This window comes from Aquarana catesbeiana, linkage group LG02, assembly GCF_042186555.1.
Source record: "Aquarana catesbeiana isolate 2022-GZ linkage group LG02, ASM4218655v1, whole genome shotgun sequence".
Classification (NCBI taxonomy): Eukaryota; Metazoa; Chordata; class Amphibia; order Anura; family Ranidae; genus Aquarana; species Aquarana catesbeiana.
Window position 1 is genome coordinate 694,295,796 of NC_133325.1, and position 17,722 is coordinate 694,313,517.

The 17,722-nt window shown below is 42.8% G+C and overlaps 1 protein-coding gene across 6 annotated transcripts in view; it reads left to right on the top strand.

The window, feature by feature from the left end:
• The window catches only part of ANKRD13B (ankyrin repeat domain 13B), a 358,728-nt gene that overhangs the window by 304,125 nt on the left and 36,881 nt on the right, over positions 1 to 17,722 (top strand). For 4 of the 6 annotated variants that reach the window (XM_073616842.1, XM_073616841.1, XM_073616836.1 and 1 more), the window contains exons 10-11: positions 8,599 to 8,732; positions 9,282 to 9,439. In XM_073616842.1, the coding sequence (XP_073472943.1) occupies positions 8,599 to 8,732; positions 9,282 to 9,439 (292 nt within the window). The remainder of the gene's footprint in view (positions 1 to 8,598; positions 8,733 to 9,281; positions 9,440 to 17,722) is intronic. The other 2 variants (XM_073616837.1, XM_073616840.1) reach the window with 1 other exon arrangement.

Sequence of the window (17,722 nt, forward strand, 5' to 3'; positions counted from 1 at the left end):
TCATGTGTGAATGTACTGTAAATCTTGTGCTAGCTGTCCCTCTAAAAGCAGGATAGCATCAATTGATGCCTGTTATATCTGAATGGGATCATACCAGCTTCATGTCTGGCAATTATCATTGATTATATTCTGAAAACCTTACCTTTAGATGATGGAAGATTTAGGGTTTGCTTATAAAAACTGGAGCAAAGAAAATTGACCCTAAGAAATGCTTGCTTTTAGGTTCCAAATATAAAAAGTACACCCCTATAAAGTGAACGATTTTTAGACAGTTATTCCTATTTAGGTAAAATAATATTGTACTTGTAGGCATAATATCAAATGACACAGAAACAATGGATGTAGTTATTTAATATCCAGGGCAGAAAGGGCACACTACAACTCCTTGCATATAATTTCTCATATATCTATTATACAGAAATATGCCCTTTACAAGCCAGTTCCCACTGGTATGACATACGCGCCTAATTCGGGAGCACAAGTCGCACGACAAGTCAAAATCAATGGTCCCCTATGAGAGCTGTCTAAACTGGTCTGACTTTGAAAAAGGTTCCTGCACTGCTTTGGTCCGACTTGGGCACAATTTCAGCCCATTGATTTTGAATGTAAGTCGTATCCAAGTCGAATCATCATCTTAACTGATCCGACTTGTGGCATGCGACATTGTGCTCTGAGGATCTTGAAGAGAAAACCCCGCGTCATCATTAAAAAACCAAAAGCGGCAAAGGGTCTGGTATGGATTTTGAGGGGAAATCCATATGCCAAAAAAAAACAGCGTGGGTCGCCCCCAAAATCAATACCAAACCTTTATCCGAGTATGCAGCCTGGCAGGTCAGGAAAAGGGGGTGACGGGCGAGTGCCCTACTGCCTCTCCTGGACCATACCAGGCCACATGCCCTCAACATGGGGGGGTGGGTGCATGCTGATAGGGACCAGGGCCTCTTCCCGACAACCCTGGACGGTGGTTGTAGGGGTCTGAAGGCAGGTGGCTTATCGGAATCTGGAAGTCATCTTTACAAGGGGGCCCCCAGATCCCCCCCACATGTGAATGAGTGTGGGGTACATTTTATCCCTACCCATTCACCAAAAAAAAAAAGTGTAGTGTTACAAAAAATGAGAGATGGTTTTTGACAAGTCCTTTATTAAAAATGAAGAATGTCCCCCATCATAGCTCCAACGTGTCTTCTTTCTACGGTTCCGCCACCGCTATCTTTTTTCTCTGGTCTTCTCCGCTGTCTTCTCCCTTCTCTGATGTCTTCTTCCTCTGGTCTTTTCCCTCCAGTCATGTCTTCTACCACCGGTGGTGTCTTCTGCTGCTGCCAACCCTGCAAAAAATAAAACACTCTTCCTCCGATGCTGGCTCCCGCTGGTGTGTCAGCTCCATTGTCTCCTGGTTCTTATGTAGCTATGGGGCATGGCCATATGGTGACGCACGCGGAGACCCTGCCCCTTGTGACGTCACTGTGCTTTTTGAGTTTTTTTAGCGCAATTTTGCAGCAATTTACGTTATGCATTTTTTTATGCGCTTTTTAGGCAAATTTGTTGTTGGGCGGATTAAAAAACGCAAAACCCAAATCGCGGTAAAAATGCATTACATGCTCTTCTGCAGCTTCTCCATTGAAGTCTATTGAAGCAAGAAAGCAAAAGAAGCAGCATTTTGCAATTAAAAAAGTCCCTGACACTTTCCAAAAATGCAGAGGCACAAAAATGTATTCATGTGAACGTGTTCTATAGGAAATCCATGTTAAAAATAATGTCCTGCGTTTCTGCAAAAAGCATGAAAAAATGCATTGGTGTGAATGGAGCCTAGGATTGTAATGCTGAGCCAGGAATTAAGGCTCAGCAACATTTTCAGGGTCATGGTGTGAGCAGTAGTATCTGCAGGAGTACTGTTGAGTTTGGAGGAGATTTTTGATATTGCCAGGGCACTGCACTGCTGAGTTGGAGACAGAAAGAATGATATCTTCAGATATTTTGTACTGCTTAGCTAGGGATGGAAGCACAGAGTCTTTTCCAGGGGAGCTGGGGTTTGGGAGAAAGGCAGGTTCAAGGCTGGGTTGAATATTTTCAGGTACAGCATGCTGTTGATCAAAGGCATTTCTGTGACCAGGACATATAAAAACACCAAAAAAAATTAAGTTTTTTAGGATGCACTGCCTCGGGACATTGCACTCTGTTGATGTATTTCTCAAATGCAATTTTTTAAATTTGCTAATGTATATTCCAAATTGATATTACAAAACTCATATAATCCCGCAAAAAGGCATTGCCCAAGGACCAACCATCTTCAGAGTATGAGCTGAAGTATGGCCAAAAACAATTTTTAAGGTATCAACCTCACAGGGAGTACATTGCTTTTAATGAGCTGGCTGGCTCATAGACTTCTGAGAAGAATGAGTAAAAAGCCATAGATTGCTGTGGGGGGAAGATCTAAAGTGAGCTTAGTCCTATCCAGTTGGCTGTTCCTCTTAAAACTAATGTGTGGGCAATGGTGAGAAATTCATTGCATCTTATATCTGTCAGCTTCTTGGAGGCCTGTCATCTGCCTGTTGGCATCCATAGCTATGTGGAGTAAGGGGCCAGTTCACATCTGTGTGGTGTGTTTTTGGTGCATTGAGTTTTATGTGTATTTTATATGCACTTTAGGCGTGTTACCATTAAACCCTATAGAACATGCATTGTGATGAAAGCACATCGAAGATACAGCATGCAGGACTTTTTTTAATGCACCTCATACAAATGAACAGGTCCTGAATGGCTGGAGCAAAACAGCAGTTTACTCCACATGGATGTGGATGCCAACAGCAATATAGATAGGTACAGTATGTGAAAGACTTTGTGGGAGTGGAAAAGGGGATTGTTTAAAGAATAATTGCACAGTTTTACAATCATCATTTCTTTTATTATGTTGAGCCACCTTTTATATATTGCCTTTTAGTGTATTGGCCTAATTACATTAATTCTCTCTGTATCACAGACATTTTAAATTCTAGTTATACTCAAAACTGGTATTTAACCTTTGTGTGTTTGATAACACTGAACCGCAATGCTTGACTCTAATAAATGGCAGGTCCTTGTACTAAATTTTTTGCAAATCCTGCTTACCCACCCAAAACTAATTGCTGTAGCATTCATTTTTATTTAACGTATTATTTGAAAACTAGCTGCCCGTGTGTTGTGTCCCCACATTTAGGCCTGTGCATACTGCCATCAAACTGCACTCTCCATGACAATTTATGCTCACTCGAAACTAAAGGTTGCAGCTCTATTCTTTTTTTTTTTTTTGAGGGTGGCTGCCTGAGCCTTCTGTCTCCATATTTAGACCTTCCATCACTGCTAAATTTTTACTGTACTCAAAATATGTAGTTTCAGTTTTGTAGTGAAACAGCTGTCTGAGTTGTTTGTCTCTGCATTTAGGCTTGTATGAGCTGCCTTGAAATTGTGCTGCTGGCCAATTTATCCAAGGCATGTTATCATATACAACTATCAGTGCCTTCCACTAGTGAGGCTCTTTAGTCAGCCGTGCCTTCACAGCATCCACAACACATCTGTCATGATTCAGTGGCCTTCCTTAGCCTCATTACCACCTATGCCCATCACCAGCCTTTCTATTACCTCCACCTACACCCAGGGTGTTAGCAGGTATTGTATATAAGAAACAGTATAGCTCATGCGCTGGATTTGATCCTATGGACCTATGGATCCTATGTGGGTGATAGAATAAGTATACAGTGATGTTGTGAGAAAGGATGTCCACAATTGTATGGCAGATCAGGGAATTGTTGTGGGTAAGAGTGGGTAGATGGGGGTATTCCCATGTGTAAGGGTAACCAGAAGGGATCATCTAGGAGTGATCTGGAAAGGGAGGCTCTCCCAAAACACTGGAAGTTAGCAGACATATTAGGACACTGTGAGAATAGTTGATCTAAAGAACTAATCACACTGAACTGTTTTAGTACCATCTGCAGATGTCTCTATATAACTTTGATGAGACCTCCCATATCACTTAGATGGTGGGAATGGGGCCTAAAGGTAGGGGTGGCAAGAGTGATTTTGCAGAAGAGGGTGGTGTTGTAGGTTACGATGACAAGCTGGGGGTGGTACTTTGGGTAAAGATTAGAAGCTGGAAGTTACTGAAACACCAGAATATAAACCCAAAATACTAGGCCAAATTGGTATGCTTCTGTGGTCTAAATGGCATGCTTCTGCCGGGTCTAAATGGCATGCTTCTGTGGGGACCACAGAAGCACGGCAGAAGAACATGGTCTTGAGGGTAAGGATTACCAGACGTAGGCCAGGTACAAAAGATGTTGTGGGTAAGAGTGGCCAGAAGGGAGTGGTTCTGTACCAATTTTAAATGTGGGCGCTGTTGAGGGTTCAGTGAGGGTAAGGCTGGAAAACTGGTTTTAATAATGTTGAGGGTAAGGGTGGCAGCTGAGCCTTGGCAGGTAAAAGTTTTAGGGGCCTTGTCACATGGTGGTTCTTTTGATGGTAAGGGTGGTCAAAAGGATGAGTGATGCTGGGATAAGGGTTGCCACAACAAAGGAGCCCAGATAAGCTTGGGTGTCATAGTAAAAATACAAGTTAGTGAAACACCTAAATATAAACCCAAAATGTCAGACCTAAGGTAGAAGTAGTTTGACTGGTGGGCCAAACGGCACCACAACAAATTTCTGCATGACAAAGCGGTGTTTGAGCCGTATGCAGTATAGCTTAGGCACATCTGCGATTTATGGGCTAGAACAGACAACCTGGCTTATGAAGACCTGGTACCTTATACACGGCCTCACTAGCTGAGTGGTAAGGATGGCCAGAGGAGAGTCAGGTATAATGCCGCGTACACACGATCGGACTTTACGGCATACTTGGTCCGGCGTACCGGATTTCGTCGGACAATTCGATCGTGTGTGGGCTCCAGCGGACTTTGTTTTCTCAAAAGTTTGACGGACTTAGATTTGAAACATGTTTCAAATCTATCCAACGGACTCGAGTCCGGTCGAAAAGTCCGCTCGTCTGTATGCTAGTCCGACAAACAAAAACCGACGCTAGGGCAGCTATTGGCTACTGGCTATGAACTTCCTTGTTTTAATCCGGTCGTACGTCATCACGTATGAATCCGTCGGACTTTGGTTGATCGTGTGTAGGCAAGTCCGTTCATTCGGAAAGTCCGTTGTAAAGTCCGTCGAAAAGTCCGCCGGGCAAAGTATGCCATAAAGTCCGGTCGTGTGTACGTGGCATAAGTAGTTCTGTGGGTAGAAGTAGCCAGAAAAGTGTGGTCATGTGAGTAAGGATAGCCAGAGAAGGGGCAGGTACAAGTGGTGTTGTCTGCTGGGGGTGGTGCTATGGGTATGGATGGCCAGGTCCGAGTGGTGCTGTGGGTAAAGGTGGCCACAGAGTCATCCCAGATGAGGCTGGTGTTGTGCATAAGGATGACAAACTGAAGGTGATGTTGTAGGAAAGAATGGCAACAGAACTGTTGCAGAGAAAGGGTGGTGTTATAGATTAGGGTGGCAAGCTAGGGAATACGGTTAGGTAAAGGTCAGCAGCTGGAGGTTAGCGATATACCTGAATATAAACAAAAATGGCATGTCTAAAGGTAAGAGCCATTGCAGAAGAAGGTAGCCCTGAGGGTAAGGGTTGCCAAAGGAGGGTCATGTATAAGTAATGTTATGGGTAAGATTGACCAGAAAAGGATGGTCCTGCAGATACAATGGAGAGATGAGCATAAGGTGCAAGTGTCGTTGAAGGTAATTATGGCTAGCTGGGGATAGTGCTGTGGGTTAGGATGACCAGCTAAGGTGGTGCTGTTGGCAGGTTTGCCAACCTACCACAATTTATTTTACTGACAAAACATGGAAACTTTACTGAAGGAGCACATTTTTTACTGAAAACCTAAAAAATAATAGAACTTCTGTTAAAAATGAAGACAATAGATATTTAAACTGTATAAACACATTATGGAAACACTGACAATGCCCATATCAAGTAATTTGCATGGTTTACACTTAGCAAGTCAAACAAATTATCAGCCCCCGCGGGATACAGTAAAAAAACAAGTTTAGCTCTGCACTCAATGGAGAGCAATCGGCATGACAAGATAGCATCTAACACTGGCAGTGGCTTAAAAGAGGATGATTAAACAGAACCGCCCCCTGACCACCTATTTCTATCTGCATAGTTAAAGGGGTTGTAAACCCTTGTGTTTTTTCACTTTAATGCATCCTATGCATTCAGGTAAAAAAACTTCTGGCAGTGACCGGCCCCTCAGCCCCCCTCCCCCGTTTTACTTACCTGAGCTCTGTATTTCCCTCGGCAGAGACACGTTGTTCCGCTCTGCACAGGGTCCCAGCTCTTGATTGAATAGATCGATAGCAGTGCAGCCATTGGCTCCCGCTGCTGTCAATCAAATCCAGTGATGCGGGGGGGCGGGGCTGAGTGCGGCATTCGTGTCTATGGATACGGAATGCTGGACTCAGGAGCGTGCCCGCAAGGTAACCCCCCGGGAAAGCACTTCTCCTAGGGGGTTATCTGATGTGGGGAGGAGCCGCCGAGGGACCCCAGAAGAGGCTGATCGGGGCCACTCTGTGCACTACGAGCTGCACAGTGGAGGTCAGTATAACATGTTTGTTAAATTAAAAAAAAAAAACAAAACAAAGGCTTACAATCACTTTAATGTGAGGGACCCTTGGACTGGAAGATGTAATATCTATCCTCAGGGATTGAGGTGGCAGTCTCTCTATGAAGGGGCCCCTTCACTGAACGTGGCAGTCTCTTTATGCAGGGGCCCCTGGACTGAAGGTGGCAGTTTCTCTATGCAGGGGCCCCTGGACTGAAGTTGGCAGTCTCTCTATGGAGGGGCTTATAGACTGGAAGTAGCAGTTTCTCTATTGAGGCCCTCAGTGGAGAAAATATCACTGGCCTGGGGTCTTATGATCAGATCCCATCATGGACAATGTTCAAGCACACACAGAAATCCCCCATCACCTAGCTGTACCATGCAGACACCCCCTTATTTTCTCCAGTGTACAGAGACTTTAAACTGCCTGAACCCGAGCCAGCGCTCCCACTCCCCCTCCTTACATTCAGACTTAAAATTTTCAGAAAAGGCACCAAGTGCCATGACGTCACCATGCCCACCCCAAGGCCGCATAAGCCTGCCCATGCCTGCACCAAGCCAGAGCACAGTACAAATTGTGTTGTAAGGGTGACCGGCTGGGGGTTGTGCTGTGGGTAAAGATGAACAGCTGGGGGTTGTGCTTTTGGTAAGGGGTGCCATTCATCTGAAGGAGGAGGGGGCAGCTTTCTCAGCTAAGCACACCCTCCTGCCTTGGATCATCTGACCCTACTCAAGATGGCTAGGGGGAGTGTTTTTCAAAGTGGATTCTCAACAAAATAAAGCATAGAGACATGGATGGATGGGCAAGTTTGCTTTGAATATTAAAATTAATTAAATCACATTTTCCGTTTGTGGTGCTCAGATAAAGTTTAGTTCTGTTTTTAGGACTTTGCCGCATGGCGGTAAATTTGGTCATAAATGTAGGTGGTATTGGGATAAGGTAGTTGAGGGTGCAGAGGTTCTAATATATCAGAATATAAACCAAAAAAGGCTTGCCTGAAGGTAAAGGCATGTTGACTGGGAGTGGATGTATAGGAGGCGTCCTGCTTCACAAGTAAGCCCTGCGTGACAAATTAGGTTTTAGGACCAACAAGCTCTGCTTCCACTGGCTACATTTACCTACCTAAAGCTAATTGCTATAGCTGTAGCTTCCCCTATGTCCCCTTTTTCTCCTTATTGCATGCTACAAATCCCACAGTTATATGTGGGTGCACTGGGGGAATTCCCAGCAAAGCTTTTGCCATTGTCCAATCACCTGAAGGTAGTAGCATATAATTCACTGTCTATGATTTGCTGTCCTGTGTCCTGTGAATTTAGCGGTAAGGTCAAATTGCCCATTTTCATTTTCACATTGTATTATTTCTAGCCTATACCTTTAAACTTTAGCAATTATGAAGTTAATAAACATACTTTCTGAATGTTACCACGCATTCACTTCCTTAAATTCTGTTCCACATATTCACTGTGCCCTGTGAGTAGGCACTGCTGTGTCACAGAATTCACAGAGCCTGCCTTCTGAACTACAGAGGTGCTAAGAAGAGTTTTAGGAAGCGGAGTCAGTACAGGAATCACTGTGTGCATGCAGCAAGGTACCATGGGATATGTAGTCCTTAGAGATTGAAAGTACATTGTAAACAGCAGAGGAGAAGCTATAAAGCATGAAGGGAATCCAGGAACTTGTGGAAAGAGATGGCCAACAGACAGGCGGAACTCACAACATAAAAATTGATTTTCAAGTAAGCTTATATTGGTTTGTCAATGATAACTATTGTTTGTATTGTTATTACATTGCTGATGTTATAAAATGAAAGTGTATGCTGTGACCAAAAAACTAGTATATTAGCTAGCTAATATATCAAAACCTAACTACGTTTTTTTTTTTTTATCACAATGATACAAAGTTCTTACATTTAGCTGTTCAAAATCTCATATCTAAATCACTGTAAAATAATTTTTGTTTTTACTAAATATGTTTTTTTCAGCAGACACTAATTACCCAGACTTTTAGCCAGACCAATCCAACAGCCATTACACCGGGTGAATACTTTGATCCTAACTTTGAGCTGGGACACCGGGATATGGGGCGACCCATGGAGCTCACTACCAAAACTCAGAAGTGAGTTGTGCTGATCATGACTATCCTAGGCAATGTTGGATAGAAACAGGCCCTATTACATACACGGTGTATACTGTACACATGCAGTGCACTTACTGCTGATATAAAAACAACCCTCTTCTGTCTGGAAACTCATATACAGATCGTTCAGACCACCACAAAAAAAAAAAAATCTGTTTTTTGCCCTTTGAACTAGTTTATAAATGGATCTTTAGGACCATAAAACTGTTTGGTATAAAAAATAAATTCTGATCACTGTATGTAAACTGGTATGTAGAGTTGTTACAGGATGCATCTTTTTTGGAATTTTCTTTTTTCTGTACTGAAAATGTTTAATAAATATTATTGAACAAGAAAAAATTAAGTTCTGTAATTACACAGAGCTAAGAAAACAAACATTCAAAAAATAACAGTAGAATAGAAAATATCAGAAAAATATACAATTTATATTTACACATTGTTGTTGATACATTATCGCCTTCTCTTTTAGTATACCTTTTTTTTTGTATTACTAATTACACATTTCCTTTCTATGTGAAACATGTGTAGGTTCAAAGCCAAACTATGGTTGTGTGAGGACCACCCTCTTTCCCTGTCCGAACAGGTGGCACCTATTATTGACCTCATGGCAATAAGCAATGCACTATTTGCAAAACTCCGTGATTTTATCACTCTCAGGCTACCCCCTGGATTCCCTGTAAAAATTGGTAAGTGAATGCAGTGACAGGACTATGAAAAGTCAATCCACACAAGTGATATATGAGTATATTGTAGGCAAGTTGAGTTACCCATTTGCTTCTTTTATCTATTAGGACCTCCGGCTCAGAGATTTCCCTGCTTTAAGTGCCAGGTCACACACCGGAACGCGCTCGTTTCCCTTGCGTTTCTAGTGCAGTTTGAATGGGCTACAATACTCACTGAGTAGGAAAAAACTATGGTGCTGCTGTAGCCAGACCAGTAATGTAGCAGAGTAGATGTGAGGGATGAAAAGGGGAGTAAACAGTTAAAAAGATCAACATTTGTAGGGAAGAGGCAGCTCCCCTATATAGGTCCTGTGAAAACATAAAAAAAGCAGGGGGCACCTCTATCTGAGTGTGGAGTATTGGAAACAGCTATTTGGTAGTGATGAATAAACATAGGACTCACATTTGATGGAGGAAATATCACCTTGTCATCTGTGGAAGTCTTAACACCTCTAGCAGAAATCAGCAGGTAAGCCCCTGGTGTGCAGAGATTGGCTGGGAAGCTGCTGGGTGGGGAGAAGGAAGCGCTGGAGAATGTTGAGGCCAGCGGCGTGGTGTGCATCAGATTCTGGGTTTGCTTGTTTTGCTTGACACTCTTCTGAAATGCAGAGTTTGGCCAGGAATCGGCTGGGCAAAAACAGACAGAAGTGCTGTGGCTGGGGAAGCTAGACCACGTGCAACGTTGTAGAGCGGCGGCTTCTCTGTGTCCTCGGCTGGCTCGGGAATGTCCGCTGGGATGAGGTGATGAGGTCTCTCCCTCCGTGAGGAGGAGTGGTTTTGTGTTTCGGGGCTCAACCCCCTTGTCAAACCATAGGGAAAGCCCAGCAGCTTCCCGGCCGATTTCTGCACAACACCAGCCGCTTACCTCCTGATCTATGCTAGAGATGTTAAGACTTCCACAGATGACAAGCTGATATTTCCTTCATCAAATGTGAGTGCTATATTTATTCATCACTACCAAATAGCTGTTTCCAATACTCCACACTCAGATAGAGGCGCCCCCTGCTTTTTTTGGTTTCTGCAAAACTCACTGGAATGTGTAAAATATAGTGCAAGCCCTACTTTTTCAGAAAGCACCGCACCAAACTGCATGGTACTGGGGTACCATGCGGTCTGTAGACTGCAAACAGGCTGCCTTTGCGAGATGCATTTGGGGGGGCCATTAACAATTCATTGGCACCTGTACGCTTTCGCAAAGGTAGCGCATTCATCTGCAGTGTGGGAAACATGCACAGTACGCACCTTTCCCACACCATATTTTGGTGTAAACCATCCCTAAGAGAAACATAGAGTTCCTCCTACTGCATTCAGAGGATCTCCCTGTTATGCAGTTTGTTACTCTGTAGCAGAGATATCAAACCCAGAGTGCTTGAGAGAGGCCAGGAAAAAACAGCTCCGTAAAAATGTATATTTTAGTTTTATAGGACTAGTAACATGTAAAACTACAGGTTATCAATCAGAAAAGACAGCAATGAGCTAATCCAGCCAGAAATGACCACTTTAGTTTTGATGTTATGGCAGTTACCAGGTCAAATAAATATTCCAGTTGAAGGAGAATGATGCCTCGGTCATGGCTTTGTAGGAGGAGACGGAAACACAAACTAGTCCTTGGAAGTTTAACCAATTTATGTTTCTGAAATATAAGAAGATGTGGTTGATTCAGCATACTGTAATAGACTTGGTTTTGAACATCTGTGAATATATCCCATAGTTTGAAATTTCAGTTTGGAATAAACTAACTCCTTAACTAACTTGGCTGTTTGCTTCAAAGGTCAGTGTTGACTTTCTTACTTCATGTTAATATAGAATTATATGTTTTTATATGGCTGAAATTTTCAGCGTTATTATATTGTTGGTACTAGTATCAGCAGAATTGTAATTGTGATCAATATGGCTAATGTTGAGTTTAATAGATTGAGGTTTAGGGCAATTTTTAAAATTTAAGATCTAAGTTTAGGGATAGATTAGAAGGACCCTAACAGATCTTTTAAAAAATCGGAACATCAGTACCCTGCAAGAAAACAGGTGATATACTGTGTCCCTTACCTCTCCTCAATTCCAGTGTAGCAGCCTCTGTCAATCTCATTAGAATTTAATACTTCTGAGAGTGTTAAATTTCTTTGTCTTCCACCCAACAGTGTTTCTTTCCTCCGTCCCCTACATCAGTGCTTATTCCTGTAGTGAAGTATGGGTTGGAGAAGGGAACAGCATACCTCATTTGGTTTGTGTTTGACAACAAGACTACCAAGGATACTGATAGCCATGTTTCTGAGGGCCAGTGACTCTGCTATATCAGATTTGCCTTACTCTGCTAGCGATTCATATGCTGCACTGAACCAAAGACCAGAGAAACTTGACTGAACCACAGTAATTTAACCACTGTCTTGCTGTCAATGTGTCTGCAACTGTCATCCTGCAGTCCTCTGTATTATCACCAATCGTACATTAATTTAACCACTGCCTTGCTGTCCGTCTGTGATTGACATCCTGCAGTCCTTTGTATTATCACCAATGGTACATTGATTTATCAATTTCTTTAAAATCCTGCAATCCTCTGTAATATCATTAGCAATACATTGCTTTTAACACTTCCTTGTTATCCTGCATTCCTTTATATTATCACCAATTAAACATTCATTTAGCCACTGCTTTGCTCTCTGCCTGTCTTCAATTGTCATCCTGCAATCCTCTGTATTTTTGCCAATGGTACATTAATTTATCTTTAAACTGTTGACCTTTATCTGTATTACTGAGATAGATTAACTATCCTGTTGTCTAGTTTGATCACAGAGCCAATGTTATCTTTCTGGCTTTGGTCTGTTCTAGTGTAAACATTTTCTCTTTCATCTCTGTCTTTTATCGGTTCTTCATTGACTAATTGATACTCACCTCAATATCATACCCCTATAAATAAAGAACAGTCATTGAGGGAAAGACATTATACAAAGGGGCAGAGGCATTACAAAAGTGATCATATTTGTCAGTTCAACTAAGGCAGAAACAAGTATGTATCTAAAACAACAGTACTCTACTTCCAACAGACTGCAAGTGAACCTGTCTTTCCCCATCCAGCTCTTTTCCTACTCTGTTCACCCTGTAATATGCTCTCTCTAAATTTTCTTCTCATGATAGAGTCCTCTCTCCTCAAATTCTCATTGCTTTACCCTTCCTCTTCACACCACAGCTTATATACTGTATCTCACAAAAGTGAGTACACCCCTCACATTTTTGTAAATATTGTATTCTATCTTTTTATGCGACAACACTGAAGAAATGACATTTTGCTACAATGTAAAGTAGTGAGTGTACAGCTTGTATAACAGTGTAAATTTGCTGTCCCCTCAAAATAACTCAACACACAGCCATTAATGTCTAAACCTCTGGCAACAAAAATGAGTACATTGGGCCCAATTAGCCATTTTCCCTCCCTGGTGTCATGTGACTCGTTAGTGTTACAAGGTCTCAAGTGTGAATGGGAGCAGGTGTGTTAAATTTGGTGTTATCACTCTCACTCTCTCATACTGGTCAATGGAAGTTCAACATGGCACCTCCATGGCAAAGAACTCTCTGGGGATCTGAAAAAAAGAATTGTTGCTCTACATAAAGATGACCTAGGATATAAGAATATTGCCAAGACCCTGAAACTGAGCTGCAGCATGGTGGCCAAGACCATACAGTGGTTTAACAGGACAGGTTCCACTCAGAACAGGCCTCACCATGGTTGACCAAAGAAGTTGAGTACACGTGCTCAGCGTCATATCCAGAGGTTGTCTTTGGGAAATAGACGTACATATGAGTGCTGCCAACATTGCTGCAGAGGTTGAAGGGGTGGGGGTCAGCCTGTCAGTGCTAAGCTCATACGCCACACACTGCATCAAATTGGTCTGCATGGCTGTCATCCCAGAAGGAAGCCTCTTCTAAAGATGAGGCACAAGAAAGCCCGCAAACAGTTTGCTGAAAACAAGCAGACTAAGGACATGGATTACTGGAACCATGTCCTGTGGTCTGATGAGACCAAGATAAACTTATTTGGTTCAGATGGTGTCAAACATGTGTGGTGGCAATCAGGTGAGGAGTACAAAGACGAGTGTGTCTTGTCTACAGTCAAGCATGGTGGTGGGAGTGTCATGGTCTGGGGCTGCATGAGTGCTACCGGCACTGGAAGCTACAGTTCATTGAGGGAACCATGAATGCCAACATGTACTGTGACATACTGAAGCAGAGTATGATCCCCTCCCTTCCAAGAGTGGGCCACATGGCAGTATTCCAACATGATGACGGCTCCAAACACACCTCCAAGACGACCACTGCCTTGCTAAAGAAGCTGTGGGTAAAAGTGATGGACTGGCCAAGCATGTCTCCAGACCTAAACCCTATTGAGCATCTGTGGGGCATCCTCAAACAGAAGGTGGAGGAGCACAAGGTCCCTAACATCCACTATCTCTGTGATGTCGTCATGGAGGAGTGGAAGAGGACTCCAGTGGCAACCTGTGAAGCTCTGGTGAACTCCATGCATGCCCAAGAGGGTTAAGGCAGTGCTGGAAAATAATGATGGTGGCCACACAAAATATTGACATTGAGCCCAATTTTGACATTTTCACTTAGGGGTGTACTCACTTTTGTTGCAAGCGGTTTAGACATTAATGGCTGTATGTTGAGTTATTTTGAGGGGACAGCAAATTTACACTGTTATACAAGCTGTACACTCACTACTTTACATTGTAGCAAAGTGTCATTTCTTCAGTGTTGTCACATTAAAAAAGTTAGAATGAAATATTTACAAAAATGTGAGGGGTGTACTCACTTTTGTGAGATACTGTATATCCTACTCGCATATGCCCTCTCCCTATTACTCCATTCTTCACCTCCTGCAGATTCTGAACCCATATACTAACATAAACTCAAGGACACTGGGGCATGTGTGCTTATAGAAATCTCACTGCCATCTTACTTCCCTTTCCCTCTTGCTTCTACTCAGGGCTTTTTTCTCAGAAAATGGGTGCAGGAACTCAACCATAACCCCCTAAAACCCCCCTACCCCACACACACTTTCCAAACCCCATCAAATAGTGGGTGTGGTCAAATTTCACTAACAATGGGAGGGTATTAAAGGGGCTTTAAATACCCTGCTTAAAGTGGAGGGCCACCCTGAAAAAAAAAATTACACCAAAAATCCTAAAAAAAATAAAAAAAAAACCAATTGAAAAAAAAAAAATGTTTTAAACTTACCTAAACCCTTGTTGCTAGGCAGTCTTCCTAATCTGCCTCTTCTTTTCCGCGGCGTCTTCTGCTCCTCGGTGAGCGGCCCCGTTGTCTTCTGGGAACTGTGTGTGTTCCCAGAACACCACGGGGCCATTCACAGAGCGCCGCTCGCGCGTGCACAGTAGGAAACCTAGGATGTCGGTGCCGGGACCCGAGAGCCGAGGGACGGGTCACCCAGGACAGGTAAGTACTTATTTAAAGTCAGCAGCTACAGTGTTTGTAGCTGCTGACTTTTAATTTTTTTTTTTTTACGGCCGGAATCCCGCTTTAAGAGCTTTACCATCTTCCACATGTCTTACTTTTGAGCGTTATAAAATTGAAGCATCCAGCCGGCTCTAGTATCTCCCTGCACACTGTAGGTGGCTCCTTCTCTCTAACTTGTAGGGAGATCATCCAGTGGGGGTGTCGGCATACGCAATGCACCCTGGCACCTGCATCTCCCTTGTCCCCATCTTGAACTCAGTGTGAGCAGCTCAGGAGATCAAATCTGTTTGAGCTGCTGGGAGACAAGCTTTCCCTGGTAAACACAGAAACCGGACTTCTGTGTTTACCAGTGATAGTGCTGAGCAGTGAGCAAAAGGGTCTGATTCAGAGGTGGTGGAACTGAGTTCCACCAAGTTCCAGCTGAAAAAAAACCCTGCTTCTACTTACTTGGGATATTTCACCTCCACACATGGCAGCCATCTTACCCCTGGCAGCAACTGTAATCTATACAGTGTAGTTTCTTTTCCTCTGAACCAAGAACCAGCCCCCTTCCCACTTCTTATGTGCCCACTGGAATGCCCACTCTGTTTGTATCCTCTGTCCATGACCTTTTTATCTCTGCTTAACTGCTTAACCTATATAAAACAGGACCAGTGCTTTTCATTAGGACCCAATGTCCAATTCAGTACATAAAGATATTTTACGCTCTCACCAGAAAAGCAGACCCTAATATTAACCTAATCCACTTTCTCCTTACAACACCCTGGCATGTGTTGTATTCAAGGACCAAATAAAACAAAAACAAAAAATATAGTGTAGCACGTCCCCAAAAAGTTACTTAATTCAAAAATTATTATTTATGTGCTCACATTATTTTATTATTGCCATAAACTTGATAAAACATCCAGCGTTCCTCCATGCAGTGACTGCATTGGACATTGGGATCTTAAAGAAAAGCGCTGGTCCTGTTTTCTATGTTTTCATCTGTCCAGGGAGGCTTAGTTTTCTGGGAATGTATTGATCTTTTCCTGTGCGGTACTATAATCTTTATAACTCATTTAACCTACTTGCCATTACTGAAATCTGGTTTAAGTAATCTTACTCTACCTCTCCAGCTGCCCTCTCCCATGGTAGCCTCCACTGAAAAAGCTCACACAGACCCAGTGGATGAAAGGGAGATGGGGTTGAAATCATTCTATTTCCACAAAACACTTTTCAAGTTCTTCCTGTTTTTCCCTCTCCATCACTCACCTGTTTTTAAGCTCACTGTATTTGTCTTTTTTCTTCAGTTTCTCTGAGGATTACTGAGATTTATTGGCCTTCTAGACAAGTTACACCTCCTTGATTGTTTCTGTGCCTGGCTACCCCAATTTCTCTCTTGAAATATCCAGTGTCATTCTTGGTGACAATAACATTGCTGGTAAAGCTAATACCTCGCTACCTCTCAACTTCTTAACCTATCCTCATCTTATCAAACAATGCACACACACTCCTACTCACTATAATTGTGACACCCTTAACATTGCACTGTAATCTCCCAGCGCTGCACTCCTTGCAACCTTTCCAACACCCCTTTTTTCTCTCCTATCACAACTTTGCCAGTTTCACTCTTATCCTCCCTAGTAACAACTGCACCCCTCACTACAAATAGAATTAAGCCCTGGCCACTACAACCCTGGCCGATAGCACCAGAAGTCTTAAAAGATATAGCTGTGCTCTTAGACGAGCACAGATGTCGCTCTGTTTAAATCAGCCACCCTAATCTTTCCCTCCTTGCTTTCAAACAGACCTATTTCATCTCTCCCATTAACACCCTCTCATCCAGTCCTTAAAAACTATTTCTTCCTTTTAAATCTCTACTTTGTCCTCTACTGCCTCAAACTGTTAACTAATTAATTGCCCAGGAAATTACCAATCATTTCCAAAAAAAGATTGATGCAATTAATGATGATATTTCCACTGTCTATTTACCCACCCCGCTTATCATACCATATTCACTCTCACATACAATACTTTTATCTTTTGACCATGTTACAAAAGAGGAGCAACTTTTCTCTTAAGCCCAGCTAACCACCTGCCTCCTTTACCCTGTTCCCTCACAACTACCCCAGTTATCCTCTTGCTCTTTCCTAAGCTCTCTAACTCAATAATCTCTTCCTCTCTACTGGCATCTTCCCCTCCCCTCTAAAATATGCATCAGTCACCTCAAACCTAAAACCTAAAAAGGCCTTGCTGGACCCCACCAGTCTGAACAACTAAAGACCCCATTTGTCTCCACACTTCCAGAACCATCTAGTCTACAAACATCTGAGCTGCTATCTCACTGATAATGACCATTACAGTCTGGTTTTCGCCCACAATAAAAAACTGCCCTACTAAAACTCACTTATGACTGAATAACTGCTAAAACCAATGGATGCTATTCTGTACCCATAATATTAGACCTTTTTGTTGCCTTTGATACAGTTGACCACCAGCTTCCCCTCAAGAAACTTAACTCCCTTGTCTAAGACGCCACTCTTTCTTGGTTCTCCTTCTACCCACGTAAGCACCTTTTCAGTGTCATCTACAATTCTATCTCCTCCTCTCCCTTTTTCCGTTGGGGTTCCCCAAGGCTGTGTCATTGGGCCCCTTCTGTTCTCTATCTATATCTTCTCCCCTGGTCAGTTGTGAACCTAACAGTTGGATGTAACACCACTTCCTAAAATCCAGTCATTCCAAAAGCTCATAATATTTCCTGTTCCTATAAACAAGGTCAAAAACACAATTGTGAGTCCCTCC